Source organism: Grus americana, chromosome 5, assembly GCF_028858705.1.
Source record: "Grus americana isolate bGruAme1 chromosome 5, bGruAme1.mat, whole genome shotgun sequence".
In the NCBI taxonomy this organism is placed as follows: domain Eukaryota; kingdom Metazoa; phylum Chordata; class Aves; order Gruiformes; family Gruidae; genus Grus; species Grus americana.
The window spans coordinates 2,730,243-2,752,625 of record NC_072856.1 but is presented as its reverse complement, the minus strand read 5'-3'; the positions used below and the strand labels follow the sequence as shown (position 1 = coordinate 2,752,625).

The window sequence follows — 22,383 nt, the reverse complement described above, 5'->3', positions numbered from 1 at the left end:
AGCTGGTGTACTGCTAATTGCAGCACATGCACTGAACCGCAGGCAAAGCTGGCTCAGCTGTCCCTGCCTCCTCTTCTCCTGTCAGGGGGACAGGTCTTTGCATAACCCAGTAACCACATGCATTAGTGTCTGGGCCCTGGTTTTAAACCGACGAGGTTTATGGCCTTTTTTTGGTGCTCACTGGATCACTGCTCTGTCACGTTGCTGCAGGTTTGCTCTCTCCTCCTCTCCTGTGCCCAAGTGAGCTCGTTTCCCTGCAGTGATGGAGTACTGTGGCTAATTGGAGGAAAATGGGAAAGCCACATATAGCTGAGCAGCTCTCTGCAGGTGGTGGGTAGATGTGACCTAGTTGTCAGTGGAATCCTCCTGCTTGCTTAGAGACCCATGAGCTATTTTGACAGCTGGAGTGAGCTGACCTCTGCGAGCTATCTGGGAGGAAGTAAAACCAGTGAAGCTGAGGATCTTCCCTGCTGCTGTGAGCTGGCTGTACTTTCAGGAGGGGTCTTGCCTCCCACAGCTGTGTGGAAAGTGAAGGTTGGTGTACTGGATAAGGGCAAGGCGTAGAAGGGGCAGGAGGAAGTTATGTCTTTTCCATTTGGCCAGCGTGGTATTCCCTTGGGAGTCTTTTTTTTTGGTTCCACAGCTGGATTTTTGTTTGACTGTGTCACTACTTCTACCCTATGTAGTCTCTGAATCACGAGCCTGTCTCTTGGTAAGGGCCCAAAACTCCACGGATCTCGTGGCATGTGTTTTCCAATGGCTGCGTTCTGTTAGCAGACGCGTGAAGGTTGGTGGTGAGGGACACAAGCAGCCTTCTCCTGCCCAAGCCAAATGCAGAGGCAGGAGCACTGGGTGAAATCCCATGCTTGGTCTAGTAAGCTGTGTGTGTGAAGCGACGAGCTTTGATTGCTCTGTGAATGAGGGTAGTACTGCAGCTGAGCCGTTGTGAACTGCCTGGTTCATCTTCTAGTTAGAAATAGTAGGAAAATGGACAGCACTGCAATGACTCCAGCCCTGGGGCTGGGCCAGTCTGTGCTGCTGCTAGCAAAGCCTTTTTCCCTGCTGCGCGCTGATTTTTCATCATATGGCAAACCTCTTTATTTCTGCTTCTCTTTTGCTTGAGTGCTGAGTGCATTAGTCTCTTTGCTGTGGGGTAACGGAGCCCTTGCACTCAAACCCGCCCTTTGGGGAGGCGAATTTAGCTCCCGAGTCCTCTCCGCTGCCACAGGCAGTGGTGACAGCAGCTTGCTGCCCCTCTTCCTCAGGGGAGTCACCACTCTCCTCTTATTTTTTCCTCTTGTGTCTCCGTGGCCGTCCCTGTTACGGCAGGTGCAGGAAGCAACGTCTGGTTGCTTGGGCAGCATTTGGTGAGGGCAAAGGGCCAGTTAGTAGCGGTGCTGCATTAGCCAGCGCTTGCCTGCTGTGCAAAGGCTTATTATAAACAAAAAGGTTTTATTTTAGTCTGAAAGTCATCAAGTGTGTTCAGGCAGATGTGTGAGCTCTGTTTATTTCCTCTGCTCCATGAAATGATGTCATTATGGCCAGCAAAGTTTTGTGCTTCCCTAAAGCTGGGCAAACTCTGCTATGTTACTTTCTAGGACTCCAAGGGCAGCACAGTATAAAATAGAGGTGGTGTGCAACCAGTTTCATAAGAAATTTCTATTTAATCTACTTGTTAAAGTGCTCCAAAGGGAATTTTAGGGATTCGTTTGTATTCCATGACTGTTGAGAACATGTCGGTGTTGGTGGGGGTGGGTTTCCAAGTGTGCTGGTGTAATGGCACAAGACAAGAAAAAGCACCCCTCATGCATCATTCCCAGCAGACTTTTCTCAGATCATGTAACTCAAATGCTAAGAAATGCTGTGATGGTAATTTATTATAGACCTGGATTTCAAGTCTGGCTACACCAGAGGGATACATGGTGCGGTTCCCTTTGTGTAGGTGTGTGGTGGGAAATTCAAGGAAAGAAACAATTATGAAGAGATTCTCAAAGGCAAGTACAGGTTCTGGCTGTGTTAAAGGTTTCCTCTGACACGTGCTTGGCGTCCTAAGGAAGTGTCTGAGTCCTGTAGAGGTAGCATCAAATCCAGAGTTACAGCTCAGCCGTTGTCCCCAAATAAATTTAGGGGAGAAGAATAAAAATAAGACAGTTCTGGGTCAAATTCTTGTTGTTAAACCTCTAGAGGAGTGAATGCCCTTGCTTCCTATCCTGTTGTGTGGCTGTCAGTGTGTCCTTCAGTGCTCTTTGCTAACGGGAATCCCAGCACTGCTGCGGGGAAGCCCCAGCCACCCCATTTCAGCCTTTTGGGGCCCTGGGCAACTGCTTGCACCCCTCCAGGCTAATAGTTGCTTTAACCCTCACTGTCTCTCTTGCTGCAGAGAAGAATCCTAGAATTAGGAGTTTTCTTAGACACTACCATCTATCTGCTGCTTCTCAATGAAAAGCAGGTAAACTTTCTTCAGCTAGGGAAAAATACAACTTAAACTTACTACTTCAAAAAATGTTTGAGTCCAGGAAGCGGAACTGAATACCTCTTGATCCCTTGTTTTAAAGCATCAAACTAGATATATATACCAAAACAAACTTAAGATGCCAAAACTGCAATGGCCTTTCCCACAGAAGCGTCTTTAAATATGTTTTTTTTCTTGTTGTTAGAAGAGCAGAATAAATAACAACAGCTGTGTATTTTAAAATTACGTTGTTAATAAAATCCTGGTACATTTACATAAATGACAACATTAATGTACAATTAACAAAGCATTGTAATATTACAGCAACAAAAGAGGACCTACGTATTTGTACAGATCGCTGGAGCAGCTACTTGAAAATACTTTCCAAGATAAAGCTGTTTGTGGTATTTTTCAGGTAGAGCAGTGATAATTTTTGAAACACCTGTATGGCTTTCTGATAATAAATAGGGTTATTGAAGCTGGTGATCTCCAGAAGTGGATGTGTACCTCAGACAGGAATTGGAGTGTGCCCTGACTGACTTGTCTGTTGCCTTACTGAGCCCTGACTAATCATTCTTGTCCTTGCACGTGGTTTGCATCTCATGTAAATCCTTTAGGAATGAGGCGATGCCAGAGTTTGGTGGAGTTGTTGGGAGATGCTGGAGTTGGTTCTCCTTCCCTTCATCTACCTAAACCAGGTCCATGTTGTGCTTTGGAGCTTGGGCCCAGCTGAGCCTCCTTCTTCCAGTGTGTTTAGTTACAATAATTATTATTTGTTGAATTTCTAAGAAGCAGTAGTTGTCCACTGAAAACGCCTTCACCCACCTATAACGAATGAAAGCGTCTCAGCACGTGCTTTTGCAGAGGTGCAAACAAAGATCAGTGGGAATAGCTGAAGGTTTTTCCTTAAAGCTATTGGTAAGAGCAAGGTCTGTGTTTTTTACATGACTAACTGCCTTCCTACGGTTGGGATTATTTAAAATTTAAAAAAAGCACACACACAAAAGCATCTTCAGTGCTGCTGCAAAATGCCAGACAGCAGCCTGCCTCTGGGAACCAGCCAGGTGTGCCCGGTCCCCTTGGGTAGCGGGTGTGTGGAAACATCATTCCACAGATGGGGCTGTGGAAGTGCAGACTAGAGCTCAGAGCTCCAGAAAGAGAACAAACCATTGAGCTGTATGTTCCTCAGGGTCTTGGGGAGACTTTTATTGCTATTTATGCTATTGGATAGTTTTTCAGCATTGTGCTAGCTCCTGCTACACCTGAGTCTCTTAGAAAGCATTGTCTATGGTGTCAGGTCTCACAGATAACATTCGCAAACAGGTTTTTAAGGTGAAAATGATTGGGACTATCAAACCTTGATAGTGAAAGGGTAGACAGTCATCTTTTCCCTCCTCAAAATGGATCCAGATTAACACCTAGCACAGTGAAACTGTATTAAAAAATACAAAAAAACCCAATTTTCCCCTCCCTGCCCCAGCTCTGGTTCTTCATATTAGGTTTAAAGAGTGAGCAATTTCAGAGTTAGTATTATTCAGCTTTGAACATCTACAAAATATCTATATCTCTCTCAAGGTGCAAACAGTTTGGGGGAACATTGATGTCCAAGTCCCTTGACATGTACAGACACTGGTGTTTATTACTATAGCGAAGTAGTTTGTGTACGCCAGCCTTTGTGTTCAGACAGGTGACTCGTTGAGTGGGCAGTGGGCCGTAGGATTAGAAAACTCCTTCTATGCCGCCTTTTTACAAGTAAAACATCTATGCATATAAACTAGGTGGCCATTATGGTGTGCAGACAAACACTTAGGACTACATATGAGGTGTTGGGTCTAGGTAAATTGCCTCACTTTTCTACAGCCCTGCATTATGCTCGTTGCAACGGTAGCGTTGATCTTCTCTTGGGTTCGGGTTCTTCACTTGCATCCTCAGTTCCTGTTTGCGCTGTGACAGTGTTTCTGTGACAGTAGTAGCACAGAGAAGCCAGCTCCCCTCCGTCCAGCGGGCCGAGGCACAGCACCCTTTTCTGGGGACGTCTGCGGTGGGGGACTTTCAGCAAGATCCAGAAGGCAAAGAGGAAAGCCACAGCTTTGCCTGATGACGCGTCCTCGTGCAGTTTGAACTGGTGCTCCTGCTTCACACCCTGGAGGTGACATACACAGAGTGCAGGCGGCCGGCCAGGGCTGTCTGCAAGTCCCGCAGAGGGTCCAGGCCTTGCACTTTGCTGTTCCTGCTGTAGATGAGCTGTTTGAATGAGTCCTGTTCTAGGAGAGAGCTCATGTGTTTGAGGAAGAAGCCTTCACAAAAAGAGGCAAGTTCAGGTGCGTTGTGAATCTGCAGGAGAGAGGAAGATCAATTAGCTGTTTCTGTATGTCACAGACCTAAAGGACATGCCTGAGCCTCTCATTTCTAATGCTTTTCCCACTAATGTTTTCTAAGACAGACAAAGGCCAGTAATAACAGTGGAAAAGCTCTGAAGGTAGGACCGGCGATGGCTGATAATTTCTTTTGGTGCTTTTTGCAGGCGCGGTGTGAGCAGGGAGGCGTTCAAGCTTTTTTTTAATTCCTTCCCCTGATGGCCTGCTGTTGGCAGAGCCCCTGGCCTGCACTCCAGTCTCTTCCTCTTAAAGGAGCAGAGCAGCTGGCCGATAAAGTGGCCAAGATACCTGTTTAGCTGTGCAAGCGGGGAGCTCATGTGCCACAGCCCAAAACGCTGTGCTGCCAGATGGCACGCACAGCTCGCGGCAGTAAGTAAATATGGTTTGTAGGATGCGAGCCTAACTCCTAGGAAAAGGAGCTGAACGTAGGAAAAGAGGGATGTTGCACTTGGAAACCAGGTTAGGTGGATTTCTGGCTGTGATGTGGTTCCCTTTGCTTCAGGACCAGTGCAGGAAGCTCAGTAATAGGAGAACAATGAAACTCAGGTTCAGTATTAAGAAGCACTGTGCACACACCACCCCATTTCTGGGAACTTTGTGCAAATAGTAATGTAAGAAAAAATATTAAAGACCAGCAGGGAATGCTCCTTTCCCCCTCTCCACCATTGCATACTGTTAAACTTTAGGCCCTGCAAGAAACCAGCCTGAGTTGCGTGGAAAAACATGGCCCAGTGTGAGAGTCAAGAATGGAAAAGGATCAGTGTGTCACTACACACACCGTAAACACGCACATCATTATCAGCCCTTTCTGTAGTTTCCCTGCTTGTCTTCAAGGCATCTGACCCTGCAGACTTCCAGGAATGCCAGTATTTCTCCATGATTTTATTGATAATGTGGGTTATTTGCTATACAGATGAATATCTATGTCACACAACAGAGTTTCTGCTAGTTCTGGAGCTGTAAAGAATGTATTTTAGCAGCAGGAGTGCTAGGAAAGGGTTTACTTAGTTGCTGCACTATGATCAATTGCCCCTGCTGCTCTGAGGATTTGAATCTCTTGGGCTTTGCTGATGTTGCTGTATCAGCCTGCTAAGATGCCTCTCCCCTGCTCGGCAGGGATCTTGCATCAATTTTGTACATGATTGCTTTAGACAGAAAACATAGCAGGGCTGCGCAGGGCTTTACAGACTGGAACTCAACTACACCATCTCCCTCACGGTGGCAGTTGGGGTAGAGTTACCAGCGTAGCAGGTGCCTGCTCTGTGCTTGTTGTATTTCGTTACCAAAAGGAGACAGCAGAAAGCATGCGTGCTGTTTCGTTGCAATTCTTAAATATGGCAGTTTGGCATATACCTTTGCATATTTATAGATGTTAACAGAGTTCTCCATGCTGATCGTCTGGGCACAGAGGATTTCACAGTGTCTCTGGAGGCCATCCAGTTGAAAGAGGCTGGCAGCCGACAGCAGCTATCAGGACAAGAGAGAAGGTACTTGAGATCATGAGCCTTGAAAGGCTTTTAGGGAAGGGAAATAGCCAGAGCTGATGATTTCCTCTCTGAATAATCTCCCACAGAGAGCAGAAAGGCCACTCCATGCCTAGCTAAAGCGACACACAGATTTACCCCTTAGCACAGGCTTGCTCCTCCTGCAGGAAGTGCGTTTGTGCAACCTTCTGTCACCATGACGTATGAGCTCTAGGCTGCTCAAAGCCCCCTTTCCCCTCCTCAGAACAAAAATAGTTGTGTGTAGTCTTTAGCTTTAATTTCACCAGACCACGTGCAACTAAGCAGCGTTATTGTAAAAGGGCCTATTTGTAATGGGAGTGCTCTTAGTCCAACATTTGCAGTACCATCAGCTGCTCTGCAGAAGTTCAGCTTGAAATCGGTCGTTTCTCTATAATCTCCAGCCCCGGGGCGTTTGGCCTGCTGAACCAGAGCTGCTGCATCAGCCGCACCTTTCCCGTGCCCCACCAAAAGCACAGCACCCCTGCTTCCTCCTCCCAGGACAGGGAGGATGTGGTGCGAAGGAGGCTTCCACCCAACCCTGGGTACCAAAGCACTGCAGTGATTTCCCCTCCCCAGCGTCCCATGGACATAACAAAACATAATTGGTAGTTCTTATTTCCAAGCAATGGTGTTTTGAAACTTTAAGCTCGTTTCAAAGCAGTAAGTATACTCCTGGATTGGCAGCTTGCCGTTGGCTCCCAGATTTTGCCTTTCAAGCTCTGTTTACGCCCCAGTGCACTTAGCAAGACTTAGAAGGAAACACTCTCACCTCTAAGATGTCAGTGGTGGGAATTTCCATAGATTCTGTTCCTCCATAGTATAAATACTGCATCAGCATCTGAAATGGGAAGAAGGCCAGGCCTGAAGCTCTTATCACTGAAGTCACAAGGGGCTGTGAGTGGCTGTGCTCCCCTTCCTGAGCAGACGGGAATCGCGTGGTCTGCTGGCTCTTGCCTCTGCTGTTAGCTTTTTCTGTCTAGTGTTGCAAATCTGATGCTTTCTAATATTCTTTTCTTCCTTGGGCTCTGAAAAGGGCCCTGGTGAGGATTTCAGGCTGAGGGTGACAGTGTGTCTCTGAGCAACACAAATGTCCTTGTAAAACGGTTCTTTAGATCCAGTTTTGTAAAGCCTCGCAGGCTGGTCGCACACAGAGCTGCCAGCTAGCTGGAGCACTCAGACTGCCATGCCATGAGCATGTGTGTGTCTCTGGGACCTCCCAGCCACTCGCCTCCCCTGCTGTGCTTCTAATCAGCTTCCAGCCCCCTCATCAGGGCCAGAGGAAAAGGCCTAATTGTTTGCAGGGAGAGCAGGAGGCAGCTTCTGCTCTTTGATCTACATGCGCATGCCCCCACCGAAACCAGCACTGTCTCATCTTGGGAACAACTAGATTTGGTGCTGGAAAGAGAAGCCAGTCCAGTGTCCTGGGTGAGCAGGTGCGGGGACTGCATGCTGTGCTCACCTTTTCTAACAGTAGTGGTAACAAAACTAAGCTTCTACTTTTCAAATTGCCTTATTTGTATTATGGAATTACAGGGGAGCAAAGCTGGTTTCCAGCAGAGCCCTGAGCAGAACACAGATCTCTGGTGGCTCAGCATTCACTGTGCACTGTAACTGAGATGGCTGTAGGATGCCATCATCTCCTTAACTCGCCTGATTTTATTTACCACCAAATTGTTTAATTCTGTGAAGTATTTCACTGTTTTAATTCTTTTTGATTTGTTGCTCTCTCCAGTGAAACATAAGTTTATCTTTAACAACCTTTTTACATCAAAAGGTTTCTAGTGAGGCTTGTTTCAATACACTCAACTACATTTTCTTTTATCTGTCCTGGCCTGAGCTGCAAAATTTGGCTGTCATCTATCCAACACAAAACTTGTACAGCCTCTTTCAAGTAGAACAATGATGTTCTTATGGTCAACTCCGTTCCCTCTACGTGAGATGACAGCACTGCTGACCAACAGCTTTGCTTGTTTTGTTTGCTTAGAAAAAAGGAAAAGCCTCAACCCTGTAGTGAAACAGTTACACAACCCATTCTGCACTTTGGATTTCCCTGTTCTGTACCTTTCTTCCAAATCTGAAATGCAGATCTGGAAAGCTGGAATAACTTAACTGTCACATTTCACTGATTTGGTTTTTCCTTGGGTATGCGTTAAGTAACTTACTGTGTCTCCATCACAAATGAACCTCCCTTAGGTCCATTAAACCTGGAAACGTCCTAAAAGCAAAGTGCAATTCTCAATTTTGAGCCTTTCTTGAAAGGGACACCATTGATTTCTGATAATCTTATTTGAGTTACTGTCAGCAGTCCACCTGCTGTAAATAAGTTTACTATTTGCTTAGCACAGCGTGAAAATGGTGCCTTAAAAAGTATAAAGCTACTTCAAGTAGAAGACTAGTTTCTCCAAGAAAATAAGAATATCAGCTGGAGGTTTCTGTTCTAAGGTTGGTCCTAGCTGGAAAGTTTGGACAAAGATCAGAATACCCCTGAAATACAGGTGTGTATTATATGTGAAATGAACTCCATCTCTACTTGCGAATTACCTATGATCTGAAGCCTTGGCTTAGTCTTAGCTTCCAAGTATGTGAGAAGATGAAAAGAATAAAGAAAAGGTAGAGTAAGTTACTCACCTTGAAAATATTGTATTTCATATCGCTGATTTCAACGGTCTTGCTGCCATGGCCGTCATGTTCTGTTTTATTGGTCATCAGTGTCTTAAACCTGAGAATGGTTTTAATAGAGTTCTGTATTAGTGCTTCAAGTACTCGTGACCTATTGACAAAGAGCCTAAGTAAGGGGAAAATAAAGATCTTTCCTTGTTCTTGTTTGCACGTTGACAATTGAAACATTTATTTCAATTTAATGACAATTAGTTTAGAACTTCAGGGACAGCTTAACCCAGAAATCGCTTGGGTCTGATCCAATCCCATCCTAGAATAGTTGCAAAACACTGTTTATGTGAATAACAGGGAAAGAAGTGAATTAACTGCAAGTGTACCAGGTCAGGGGTGAGATTTCCAGGAAGTCTGGAGCAAGCATAGCTCTAGCAAGCAAACTCCGAGAGGGGGAACAGGAAGAAAGATGTGGCTTAGCCCTGCAGACCTGAATGATGGTCTGTAATCTCTGTCCTTAGTTGATGCCTCGCTGCAATGAGGGAGCAAGAGCTAGTCACACAAATGGAGACTAAAGGGCCAAACGTCCCTTCAACGCTTGGCTATGAAGAGCGACTCACCTATTAGAGGCAGTAACCAGCAGGACTTTGTGTGCATAAAATAGCTTTCCTTCTACTAAGAAAGTTACATCAGACATTTCTTTATTGTTTAGAAAGTGAGGATCTGTTAGGGTAAGACAAAAAAAAGACGGTGAGGTTTTTTTTGAAACTCTGGATACTTTAAAAAAAAAAAATCATAAGAACGTCACTGTTTAGGCGAGCATCTTACCTAGCCGCGCTGGCAGTGTCTTTCGGATTTCAGGAATGCTGGGTATCGGACTGCTGCCGTAGCAGTGGGTGAAGATGGAGGCAAGCTGCTGATTAATCGAATCATTCTGTAAGGAGGACAGAACAGGTATCATCAATCGGCACTTGGTATTGAGCAGGTTTCAAACACATGGTGTAACAGTTCACTTGAGGATTATAGCAACTGCACCCTACAAGAATAACCTCTGAACAGAGGGACGAGCGCGTGATCTGAACACGTATGCTCTGACAGAATGGTCTCAGCAACAGTTTACGGGCCACCATAAAAGAGTCCATCAGCAAAAGCTCACCCTGCCACTCCTCTGTTATGGGTAAGCCCTCAGGCATGTTCTCAGCAAGATCTGATTAATGCTATCAGTTAATTGTCAGGTACCGAGTTCCGGTTCCTAGTTTGCAATTGGTTCTAGTTAGGCGGTTAAAATCTCTTGCTTTTAATTTAAAGGATAGTTCAACGTATGCTGCAGTGGCCAATTATGGAGGTATCAAGAGCTGTACCTACTCCTCAGCTTCCCCTGTCTACACATCTCAAATGTGTCCCCCTCCCAACAAGAACATGGTAGAGACTGGGTGAACTTATCTGCAAAAGGGGACAGCTAAACTATACACCATGGGTCAAATCTGTTCTAGACAGGCCTTGAAAAGCAAGGAAAAAACCAGTCACCCTTTAAATAAAACAGCAGAAGGAAAATGTTGCTGAAGAAAAGCAGCGTGCAGAAAATTCCTAGAAGATACTACTGAGAGAACCTGAAGTGCCCAGATCTGTATTGATAAGTCTTCCTGTTACATTCCCATGGTTTCAAAAGCCAGTTCCTGAACTGGACTTTAACAGAATAGCTTTCACTTCTGTTGAAATTCATGTCTTTACTGTGAGGACTGCTTTTGTGGGCTGCACATGAATTTAGATAAATGCCATCCTACCACAACTCATTAGGGACAGAGGCATTCACTTGTTCTTGTGTGCTACCTTGTGCAATAGCAAAAAACAAACACTTGGTTTTGACACTGTTACAAAACTAATAATTACTTTGCTGGTTTTGAGGATATCAAACATGAGCTGCAACCCTTCGTTAACCAGTTCTTCATTATAGTCCTCCTCTTTAATGGTGACAAATTCCCGTAAGAGGGTCTGTACGACTGAGTAACGAGACTGGTAGAAGGTTGTCCGTAGTGACTCGATCCACACGTGGAGCTTCCATGGGACACCTGCAGCCGCAGCAAAAATGAACAGTTAAAGATGATGGTTTGCTGAAGCACCTGGAGTAGATAATTCTGCTCCTTACTAACACTTAGCAGCACTGAAGTAGATCTTTACATCCACCCTAACAGCAGATACGGTTTTGTCTTGATATTAAGAGATGACAGAACTGGGTCATTGGCAGATTAAGTGACTTATCTACAGCAGCAGAGGATTGGTACCAGGACGGTAAGTTGGAACTTTCTGCTGATTGTTAAGGACCAGAGACTCCTGATTGTGTATTTAGCTTCATGATTAGTCAGAACTACAAAATAAATTTGAACTGAATTCATAAGAATACCTAACCCTATGCAAAACATGGGGTGAGTTCTTTTCTCCTGGTTACCTGTAACTGTCTAGACACACAAGCTTCAAAGCTTCTCTTTCCTACCTTGAGATCAAATCTGTTCTTTCACCTCAAACCATTTAATCTCTGATGTTAGCTTTGGTTTTGAGACCAGCCTCTTTAATACTGAATTTTAGGTGTCAGAGTATCTGAGGAAGAGACAGGCCCCTTGCCTTGGATACTGGGGAACAGAGGATCCAGCCAAAAGTGAGGGATGTCCCAGATCAGTGGGAATTTGGAAAAAAATTGAGAAGCCTTAAACACCTTTTTTTTAAAGATTAACTTAGACGGCTAGTTCCCATAAGCTTGGGCTAGCTTTGCAGTTGGGGTTACAGATTCTTCTCCAAGTGAAAGGGGCAGAGGGAAAAGCTTTTCACACCTTAAATGTGTGCAACGCTTAAAGAAAACACCTTACCAAGCGCCCTGAGCTCCATGGTGATGTCTACATAGCCGTGCTCAGCACTGTAATACATGGCCTCCTGCAGAGCCTTCATCCGCGTTTTACATAGCCTGACTTGCCCCTCACTGGAGCTACCCTGGCTGGAGGTGTCGCTCTCCACTCCCTCGGCCAAAATCTCCTCCAGCGAGAGGACGTCCCCCTTCAGTTGCTGGGGCTGGGTCAGGAGCTTGCGCAGAACATTCCTGAGGAGGAAGAAGAGATATCGCTTATTGATAAATGAAATATTAACAATTCAGACAGGACTATGGTGATTTGGGTTTAGGGATCTGGCTTTGTAAATAACAATTTCCTTCCCCCAGACAGCTGGCAGAGTTGGAGCAGCATTTAAAGCGCTCGTCCTTCCCTATCCCACGTGCTAGAAATTGATGCTCCGGTAAGCAAGGGCAAAAGAAGGACACTATGCTCCTGTCCCTTAGTGGTACCAGGGCGTATTTCAGAGCATTAGGGCACGTTGGTTTTTATTGCAGTCGATACTTCTGCACAGAAGCACGCTTCCTTCTGCCAGCCCCGAGTGTGGTTACATCTTAAGCTCTGAAGTAAGATTTACCAGAGACTGTCTGTTAGAACCCTTGCTGATTCCCCACATGACCATCTTCAAGAACTGTTAACGTTGTTTTAGTCAGACTTGCTTCCTGAATCAGTGAATAGAAACCGGAAAAGAAAAGAAAAGAAAGATAGTTCTGCATCACTAAATCCAGGGAGAATTTTTTTGGTTTGGAATTTCACACAGAGGCTGCAAGGAAGAGGCTTTTTTGTTTGTGTCCCGCCACTTTAGAAAGCTCACATCGTTGGTGTCCCCACAGCCAGCTGGAGCCATCTGCAGCAACATTCCCCACCCCAGCACTCAGCTGTGACACTGAATTGCCACTAGCTGGTGCTCTCTTTGCACCTTCACCACTCAGTATGACTAAAAAAAAAATGTTAATTTGGGGCTGTAGGATCACCCTGCCCTACCAGACTGGAGAACAAACCTTGAATGTCACAGTTTGCATGGTTGGATGTTGCAGAAGATTGTGGGAGGGGAACAGAACTGTGTTTGTAGTTTTACACTGTAAATAACTGCATTAGGCCGTTCCAGCTTTGCAGAGTTTGGCCCTCATTTGAGCTTGGGGTATTTTCCGTGGTGTATCCAGATGTGCACCGTACCTGGAGGTGCAGGTGTGGCACCAGTGTAACACACAGCTGTGCTCAAGCAAGGTAGCTGCGCTTGAACGCGCTACTGGCAGGGCCAGCTGTTCTGCTGCAAGACCCTCTGGATATCGCTCAGCTCATCTACGTGGGCGGTTTCAGGCCTGTTTTAATTGGCTTGTTACACTAACATTTTTTCTGGGGACAGAAGGATTTCTGGATGAGTTTGTAAGTAATGTCTTATTTCTAAATAACTACCCTGAAAACAGGGCTGGAAAGCCCAGGCTGGCTTTTCAGCATTGTAATAACTAACCTCTTGGTCGGCCACCCAAAAACCAGAGACTGCAGTCAAGCAAATTCTGTCACAGATTATTTTTGCCACCTGAATGTGATTAGATTCTGTCTCAGAACATGAACCACTATCTCTTAAACTACCCACAGGCTGAACTTAGTCTGCTCACGTATGTCCTAGAACCAGTTCCTACTCGCTTAGTGCTGCACAGCGAGACCAGCAAGTGAGAGAATAAGCAGAAAGCAAAGATCTTTCTGTTGTATTTTGTGCCTTTCTTTAATCAAAGTTGTAGTTGCTGAATAATGAAAGTCTTGCATAATTTTTTTCTCAAAGGGATGTAACAGAGAGCAACTACCAGTTTAAAGAATCTTTTGGTTCCCCAAAGCACTCAAAAGATGCTGCCTATACCAGAACAGTCTGAAAAACTGCACGGCACTAAAAAATAGTTGCTATCAGGAGACTCTTAACACCATCTTCTGACCTGCACCCCCAGGGATTTGGGTGTAAGACACGTAATATAAAGTCACATGGGAACACCTAGTGATGGCCATAGGCAAAAACATTTGTTCTGACCACAAACGGAGCTTTACCTGTGCCCGTGTGCAGCCGAGTGACTGAAGCAGTTCATATCTTCATGAAGCGACGAAGACATTCCATTGACTTCCAGCATACTCAGGAGTGGATCAGCACCCCTGCTTAGCAGTAAGCTGACCAGCTCGTAGTTCCCTAGGAAAAAATGGACAGAAATATAATGATGATTCCACGTCTGTTACCTCTTTGAAAGCACATGATGTGGGACTGGTAACAGACAGACTGTACCAGCAACTTTTGTGCTGCCAACTACAGCTTTGAGAGCATCCCACAGGCATGCGTTACGCTTCCTAACAGCTCGAGAGAGAGAAACTGAGTCACTTCAATTACCTAATAATGCACAACTAGCCAGAGGCAGAATGAAAAGAGAATTAAACTGGTCTGGCACTTTCAATACACACCAGCAGAGATGTATGCAGCCAGTTTAACTAGGACCAGAGTCTCGGCTGATCAGTTGGTGGCTGCGGTTAACAGAGAAGGCCAGAAGGGAGCTGCTCTATGCTGCACTTCCTGACCACAGCTCCCTAAAACCACCCTGCAGACAAGAATATCGGTGCAGTCCACGTTCAGGCAGGCCTCCGTTCCACCGTTTTCATTAGATGTAGTAGTGAGTGGTGCAAGAGACCCAGCGCAATGAGTATCTGTCATTGGGAGGGGAGGAGGCCATTTTTTTCATCCCTTCAATAAAGCTTGGCGCAGAGCAAGCCAGACTCGTCATCATAAACGCACAAAAACGAAGCAGAAAGAAATGAAGGAAAAAAAGTAAAAACAGGTGAAAAGTGTTGAAAAACAACAGGTACTTTTAGGCTAGCACAGACTTGTTCACAGAATGCTAAACTCTTCTCATGATTCTTCTCATTCAAGAAATGCAGAATTTTACTTGTATTTAACAAATTAATAAACCAAATTTTTTTTATATAGCAGTTATTTTTCCCCAGGCTGAATTTAAACTTGTTAATTTTTGCATCTGGAAGTTATTTAGATCTATGACATGCCTAGACTGGACAGTAGCTGGTTTCTGTTTCTTGACAGTGCCCTGTGCAAAGGAGTTGTTTCAGTCAGCTTTACCATGGAGGCCGCTGGCAGGAGGTAAGTGTTGGGACTAGTTACAAAAGCAGACGCTCATTTAGTGCCCATCAAGCTCTTGCCACATGACAACGGCTGTTAGTCACTGCCAACTCACACGGGGTTCTTACTGCTGTTTTAGAAATGAAAAAGACCCGCTGACTTCTTAGTATCCAGCTCACTGTGCCCCATTTGGTATCTTTACTGTACCTACGATGCATTAAATTGCAGTGCAAAGTGACTCCCAACGCATTTTACAGACGCCGGACACGTGTGTGAATTGGTTGTGGTTATTCTGTGGTAGCAGGAGATGGAGTGTGCTGAGGCTGCACTGAGCTTACCTGCTGCGGAAGCCAGCTGAAGAGGAGTCTCAGCATAGTTGTCTTCTCCACTGTTAACGGCAGAGCCCTCGACGTGAGCGCCAGCGTCCAAGAGCAGCTGCAAGAGACACAGGAAAGACAACGAGTTGAGAAAAGAGCAATTCAGAAAGACAAACCAGAAGAGGCTGCGTGTTAGAAAGGAAAACCAGCAGATTCACGGTGAAGAGTGGGTGTACACAAAGGAACCATCGCAAAGGCTAAAGCAAAATACCTATTGCAAGGCAAATTTCTCGCTCAGCCTAGGGCTATAAAGTGTTCACCTGAACGTCAGTTTGGAGTTTTCTTATTTTCTTTTGCTTTACTGTGCTTTCAACAGTGAGTTTATGCTGGAAAGGTGCTCAGCTGGCAACTTGGAGAACATCACCTACTTGGTTTTGGATTTTTTAATCTCCTCTGACCATGGTTTTGCAATTGTAATTTCCCAACTCCATGGAGCTCTGCAATCAGAGCTTCTCTTCAGCGCAGGAAGTCCATCTTATTTAGTTTCATGCTGTGCTCAGGAAACAGGGTTCCTCCTGGGAATTAGCCCTGGAGGCCAAACATACCTCTTGGTCTCTCAGCCGCTGCGTAAGGACGCCCTGGCAGCTGCAGCGATTTGCCACACACGGAACCTGCTTTCACCGAACACCTCAAGCTCCTTGCAAGGGAAATTCCCTTCCCTCCCCTCCCTGATGAAGGGGAGAAGGTCACAAGATGACAGGGACCTTTTGTGGCCCTGTAGTGGTGGCAGGCAGCATTGCGGGACCCAGAGCAGCTCCGCTCGCAGGTGCAGAGTGGTGGGTGCTGCCCCTCTCCTGTGCAGGGAGGATCAGCCCTGCCCACATGCGTGTCACCAGCAAGGTTCTCCCACCGTGTGTAGGAGTCCAGCTGGCTGTATCGTGTAACTGTCACCATTTAAGAGTTTCAGCCATCCCCAATTAGCAATGACCTTGGCCTTGGCACAAACAGCATACACATGCACATTTTTAGTATAAAACTTTTTGCAGGGCATGACTGCTGGTTCGTCGGCTGCTTTGTTTCTCTCTCAAGATGCCGGCTATGCCACGCAAGTATCACTTGGCAGAACTTAACTGGAAAGGCGATTTTATATACACTGATTTCAGCAAAAGCTGACATCTATCCTTTTAATAATAGTTGCTGAATGAAAAAAAAAAGTATGTCATTTTTAGAAGTTTTAACCAAAATAAAAGAACCAAACATTGTGGGTAATGCAGTCCAACAGGAGCTTTGATATACTTGGCTGCATCTCCTGGGAGAATCATGCTCTTATCTCACATGTAAATTAAGGCTGTCCAACCTTTGTAATACCGAAGGCTGCCCTGGGAATTTGCCAGGTGGAATCTAATCTTTGTAATTATTTACAAATGTACACACACAAAAAAAAGTGTGTGTGTGTGCAGCCTCCATTTGCTTACATATTTTTTTTTTTTTCCCCATTGAGCAGAAGGTAAATTAAATTCAGCAGCAGCAGACTATCTGCTGTGATCGGTTTTGAATTCCTCTCCCCATTCCACTGCCCCCTGCATTAATTCCCCAGAAAAGGGAGCAGGGAGGATGCAAGAGGCTCAGTTCCCACAACGGCTTAAGTCTTGTTCATGCAATTCTCGAGGATTATAAAGGAAGTTACAGATGATTTGCTGCCATTAGAGCAGAAATCAGCATACACTTAATATTTGCACATGTAAATGTATAAACCAATTAACATCTAAAGTTAGAAAACAGTCCACCTATAATTGCTCCACATGAAGCACTAGTTTATCTAATACCAAAGAAATGACTGTGCAGCATTGTTCTGGAAGTGGTAAGCCTTGGACCAATACTGAAACCAAAGAAAAATAAGGAAACATACTGTGTTTTGTTATGAAAGCCTTGCTAGGAATTAGCTCATCAATTCACAGTTCCCCAATAAAAGCATCAGTTGCATTCTCCTCATTTTCAAAACATGCAAATTTTCACTGGTTTTTAGAAGGCTTCCACCAAACTGCACGTGAGAGGTCTGTGCTCAGGAAAACAGCGAGGGTGCCACTCAGCACGTGGCTCGCAGTGCCGCGCTTCAGGCCCTCTGTGTCTCCTGTAAAGATTCCCGACCGGGGGGGTTTCCTCCACTTACCTGAACAACAGAGATGTGCCCATGTAGCACAGCGAAGGTAAGAGCGGTCCAGTGCCGGCTGTCAGGGTGGACCGAAGGGTATCGTGGAGAGGTACTGGGAACCTGGGAGAAAGGAACTGGGTCGTTACTAACCACTGCAGCGTCTGTCTGACATAATCTTTAGACTTGTACATAACCAGCTTTTTTCTTTGCAAGTGACAACCCCGGGGAATGGTAACTTACTCTGTTTAGAGAACAACAGTCATTCTGTCCAGTCCCCTGGGCCGTTTTAATGGGCTTATTGGTTTCTCCTAGTGGCAGTTCTTTCAGGAGGGAGCCCTCTCCACCCCCACCACGCCTATTAGACTTGCCAATGCCAATCCTAATTGGAGCCACTGAGTGCTCTGAGAGGTTTTGAAGATTTTCTTCCCCCTCCCAAATCCCTGAAGCAATGGTTTCTGAAAGAAGTGCCTTGCTCAGAAGCTTCCAGAACTGAAGCCTTTAGTTGCTAGGAGAGATTTCATAACTGCACTTGTTAGTTTACAGATGAATAATTATGGGGAGAGCATCCTCCATTACTCACTGGTATATCTAGATTTGCTCCAGCATCTATAAGCATTTGGACCATGGCTTCATCTCCAGCAGCACAGGCGTACATCAGTGGGGTCATACCCTTCAGGAAGAAGAAAGAAAAATAAATTGTTTTTCTTTACCTATCAACTGTGAACCTGTCATGGACACAGTGAGTTTGAATCTTAACGTACATTAGAGTGTGTGTGCGCACACGTGTGTAGGGACAGCATACGTGTATGTTCAAAACAGTTTGGTATCTATGCAGAGTGGGCACAATGCACTAGTATTGGAACATGATGTGGACAAAACATCATGGGACAAGATTGCAAGAATACAAAAGGATCACTGAAAATCCCAGCCAGGTATTGTCCACAATTCTTGAGCTTTCTCAAGGCTGCCAAAAAAGAAATACCATTTCTTGGATCATTTGTAGCCAGATGAACCGAAAGCAGAAAACAACACAAAAATACACAAGATTAATTTATTTGGCAACTTATCCCCCCTGCTAAAATCCTATTTGCCACAATATCTCAGCATTTCAATTTCATAAATCTCTCCCTCTCTCTACTTAACCAGCAAACCATGACGACTCGGAGATGAATTACGAGAGAAATGAGCCTTGCTTACAGAGTTCATTCCAGAAGTTGCCAAGGACAGAAAGGAAATGGCCTAGTAAAATCCATTCCTGCTCGCATCCTACAGCTTCCCCCCCCCCCCCCTTAATTATCGTGTTTGAATTTTTCACAGGTGGCCTCTCTGCTGCTCATTCTGTAATAATACAGCTTCATCTTTAGAGATGGACATATATTGTAAAATAGAATTACATCTCACACAGAGGAGTTCTGCAAAGGTGCCTTTTCTAAACAGCCACAATTCCAGTCTTCCTGCGTTTGAGGCGGTTACATCTACATACACATAGAAGTGGGTCTGAACACACACCTTAACGTCGGACACGCTCATGTTCTGGGAGTGGTCAAAACCTGAACTTGGATCTAAAGCTTATATGTTAAATTAGTCCAACAGTCCTGTCTATCATAGGATTTGCAGCAAAACTTTTGCTGTACTTGCCCGGTGAGAGATGGTTTGCGATGCCTCAGAGGTGCACTCTGCACAGTGTGTTAAGATGACTCATCATGACCAGAAGAAATCAAGATATATGGACTGAGCTTTACCAGGTGCCAGTGCTGAATGTTCTGTCCTGTGACAGGACATAAAAATCTACTTTCTCTTGCCAAGCCTACATTAATTTTCCCAAGTTTGGGTTTACTGGCTTTGGCTTATTCCTTCACAGGAAGGGCAAAAGCAGCTAGCTGCAAAGTTCAGATTGGATTTCATATTCCAGCTATGGCAGAGTTCACTGATGGAGTCTGGATTTAACTCTCTCTCTGATTGGTAGCACGATGGAGAACACGTGCTTAGCAGCAGAGATGAGTTGCTCCAGAATCACTTAAGTGGAGAATTTCAGACCAACAATGTAGCCAGAGGGAGCCTGCCTTGCCCTCCTCAGTCGGTGCCAAAACACTGCTTAGAGACATGGGAGAAGCATTCTCAGAGCCACCAGAACACTACGATCCCCCCAGTCACAGTAGGACTGACTAGAGGATGACATGAATAGGATGACAATGAGACCATAAATAAGCGACAGCAGAAACTTCTCAAACTTTCCAATGAGTTTCCTACAGAATGTGGGGTCTTTATGCGTAAGAAAGCCAAACAGCTCCCAGCTGGCTGAAGAGAGGTAAAAAACATCCCGCAGTGAGAAGTGATGCTCTTGGTGTTAGCAAGGTTCACAGTACAAAATAATATGAGAAAACAAAAGGCCTCAGGGCCACATAAACAGGAACTGCAAAAACTTCAGAAAAAAATAAATAAAGGGGCAGACCTTTGTAATATAAATCTGCTACCTTTGTGGCTTTAATAAAGTCAGTATCGAGGGCACCTATGATTCGATACCTCACCTCTGTGACCACAAAGCTCCTTGCATTGGTTATGTAAATAAGGCAACTACATACCTAAATATAAGCTTGTGCATGAGCAGTTTCTGCTCATATTTGTGTACACGTTCACATTTCCTTTAAAATTGCAGGATGGTGGAAAGTACCTTGGAAGACATGCCAGTTTCAGAATTTGGTGTGAAATGCTGCTGCAGTAAAATGCTGTTGATGAGAAAACCTCTCTACTTCAACATAAATCCTTCCTACTGCTAAATGTCCTATTGTTTCTGAGACATGACAGCTCGTTCTCATTGCTGTGACAGCTATAATGAGTGTTTATTTTGGAGAGGTTTGTTTTTTTTTTTTAAATTAAAAGCTAATTCAATGGGCTGAATGATGCCCTGGAGAACAGACTCTGCTGTTACTTGATGGGACTGACAGCAGAAGCAGCTAAAGACTCCCCAGACTACCAAATCCCTGTGGTTCAATGTAGCTGAGCAGGGAAGAGGTAAAAATGAAAAAATAGACACATCAATATGATGGACTTTCAACAAAGCTAAGAGCGACTGATACCAACGCTGCTGGGGTTCTCAGTGCTCTTTCTTATATGCCAGACTGTACTGAGAACAGTAACTCACTTTGCGCCTGAAAGCCATCAGACAGTAACACCTTCTGGTCAGTCATCACCGACCCGGACTGCGTCTGGGCTGTTGAACCAGAAGAGAGTGTCACTGGCAAAACCCATTTTGTTTTGACATTGTCTTAGCGTTAAGGCAACATCAGACTTTGCATTCGCAGCCAGCGTATTAACCTGTCTTCCATCAGTGCTGAGACAGCCCATCCAAGGAACACAGCTACATTCCAGCTGATAAACAATTCGCTCTGGGCTTTAACTGGCTTTTTGGGGGTGCAGGAGGGTGGGGTGGGTATGGTTTTGGGGGTTAAAGGGATACATTTTGAGACTAAAACACAAGCTAGAATTAGAAAAGCCTTGGAGGGGCAACTAACGCTTACAACCTTGTGTATCGATTTGCCATTTATTCATGCAAAGAATTTTTGTGGGTGTGGTTATATGGCATACCTGATCATCCATGGTGTTAACCCCGTCAGGTCCCAGTGCATCGATTGCTTGGTTGATCAGATCTGTCCTTCCACAGTTTAGCATTCGGAAACCCAGATCCTGCTGGAATTTTTCAGTAGCAGCCTTAGCATCCAGTCTCCGGAAGGAACTAAAGCAGCATTCAGGTCTGTGAAGGACAAAATAACTTGTTTGGTTTTTTTTTTTCTTTTTTTTTTTTTTAGCCCCATGTTATGAATTTTCACAAGTTTACCTATCATATATCTTCCCCCTGTGTAACCATTTCTGAAATATCTGGCTAACTTCACTCATACTGGAGACAGAAATTTTAATTCTTAGAGAAAGACAGTAAGTTCATGTAAACACTGCAAAAAAAAAAAAAAAAAAATAAATGGTGTCCAACTAGAGAAACCTTATTGGAAGAAATCCTTATTCCTTGCCAAGAGTGGTGGTTTCCAGCCAGCCCCTCACTACAAGGGTAGCTCTGGACCAGGCACTGATTCTGCTACATCTTATCCAGCAAGACGGGAAAGGGATGCTGCAATATTGCTGTACCGTAACGGGCACTAGTGTCTCAGGCTGCAAACCTACAGCAACCAGGTTTCCTTAGTTCTGCTTCTCACAAAAAGTCCCGCACCAAAACCCAGTTGCTTTAAATAATTAGCTGTATATATTTTGGATGTCATATTTGTATTTTTCTGCTCGTTATAGGAGAGTCCATCAAACATATACAAAAACATATTGCAAGGAGGAGAGAGAGGTGGAGAAAAAGTGTATATAATAAAATATCAGTGTAGTTCTAGGATGAAACAATTATGCCATCTGTCTACCAGACTAGATATTATTTTGAAATAAAAGACATTTCTGAAAGAAGATAATGATCCTTATTCTTTTCTGGAAAAATATAAAAGTAGTAATAAAAAAAAGAAATCAAAATCAAATCTAGGTAGCGGAACATTCTCAACTCTCTTCCAATGCCTCAATAAAAGCAAATGCATTAACATTTCCATGAGGCTCTGTTAAATCTTTATCCTTGAGATGACTATCAAATGGCCTTTATCTCATTTGGAAGGAGCCATGGGATTACTGTAACTCCTCTGGTTATCTGCTCAGAGACTTCTGAATTCCAAACCTGGAAGTGTATCTCCTTCGCTGAAGAAACATGGCCAAACTGGAGGTGTTTCCTATCTGAGCCGGGCAGTGATACGGTCAGCCCTTTGATGTTATTTCAGGGTGAATGCCTTCTCTACTAGATGTCTGGTTTTCAACACAGGCTCTTGTGCAAACTCTCAGTGAGTGAGATATCAGCCTGCCAAGTTCCTTTGAAGAATGAGATTCTTTCAACAGGGCTAACCTCTTCTAGGAACTTTGTACGGCCTGCCAGAGAAGTAAAACACTCATC

At 44.7% G+C, this 22,383-nt stretch overlaps 1 protein-coding gene across 8 annotated transcripts in view; it reads right to left on the bottom strand.

The window, feature by feature from the left end:
• Positions 1-2,637: 2,637 nt before the first annotated feature.
• Positions 2,638-22,383, bottom strand: part of ABTB2 (ankyrin repeat and BTB domain containing 2) — a 152,631-nt gene continuing 132,885 nt past the window's right edge. For all 8 annotated transcript variants that reach the window (XM_054828690.1, XM_054828689.1, XM_054828685.1 and 5 more), the window contains 13 exons: positions 20,985-21,150; positions 17,980-18,069; positions 17,418-17,519; positions 15,269-15,365; positions 13,862-13,997; positions 11,807-12,033; positions 10,836-11,014; positions 9,774-9,879; positions 9,566-9,668; positions 8,964-9,054; positions 7,105-7,173; positions 6,184-6,297; positions 2,638-4,786 (listed from right to left, as the gene is read on the bottom strand). In XM_054828690.1, coding sequence (XP_054684665.1) covers positions 4,589-4,786; positions 6,184-6,297; positions 7,105-7,173; positions 8,964-9,054; positions 9,566-9,668; positions 9,774-9,879; positions 10,836-11,014; positions 11,807-12,033; positions 13,862-13,997; positions 15,269-15,365; positions 17,418-17,519; positions 17,980-18,069; positions 20,985-21,150 — 1,678 coding nt within the window. In that variant the 3' untranslated portion in view covers positions 2,638-4,588. The remainder of the gene's footprint in view (positions 4,787-6,183; positions 6,298-7,104; positions 7,174-8,963; positions 9,055-9,565; positions 9,669-9,773; positions 9,880-10,835; positions 11,015-11,806; positions 12,034-13,861; positions 13,998-15,268; positions 15,366-17,417; positions 17,520-17,979; positions 18,070-20,984; positions 21,151-22,383) is intronic.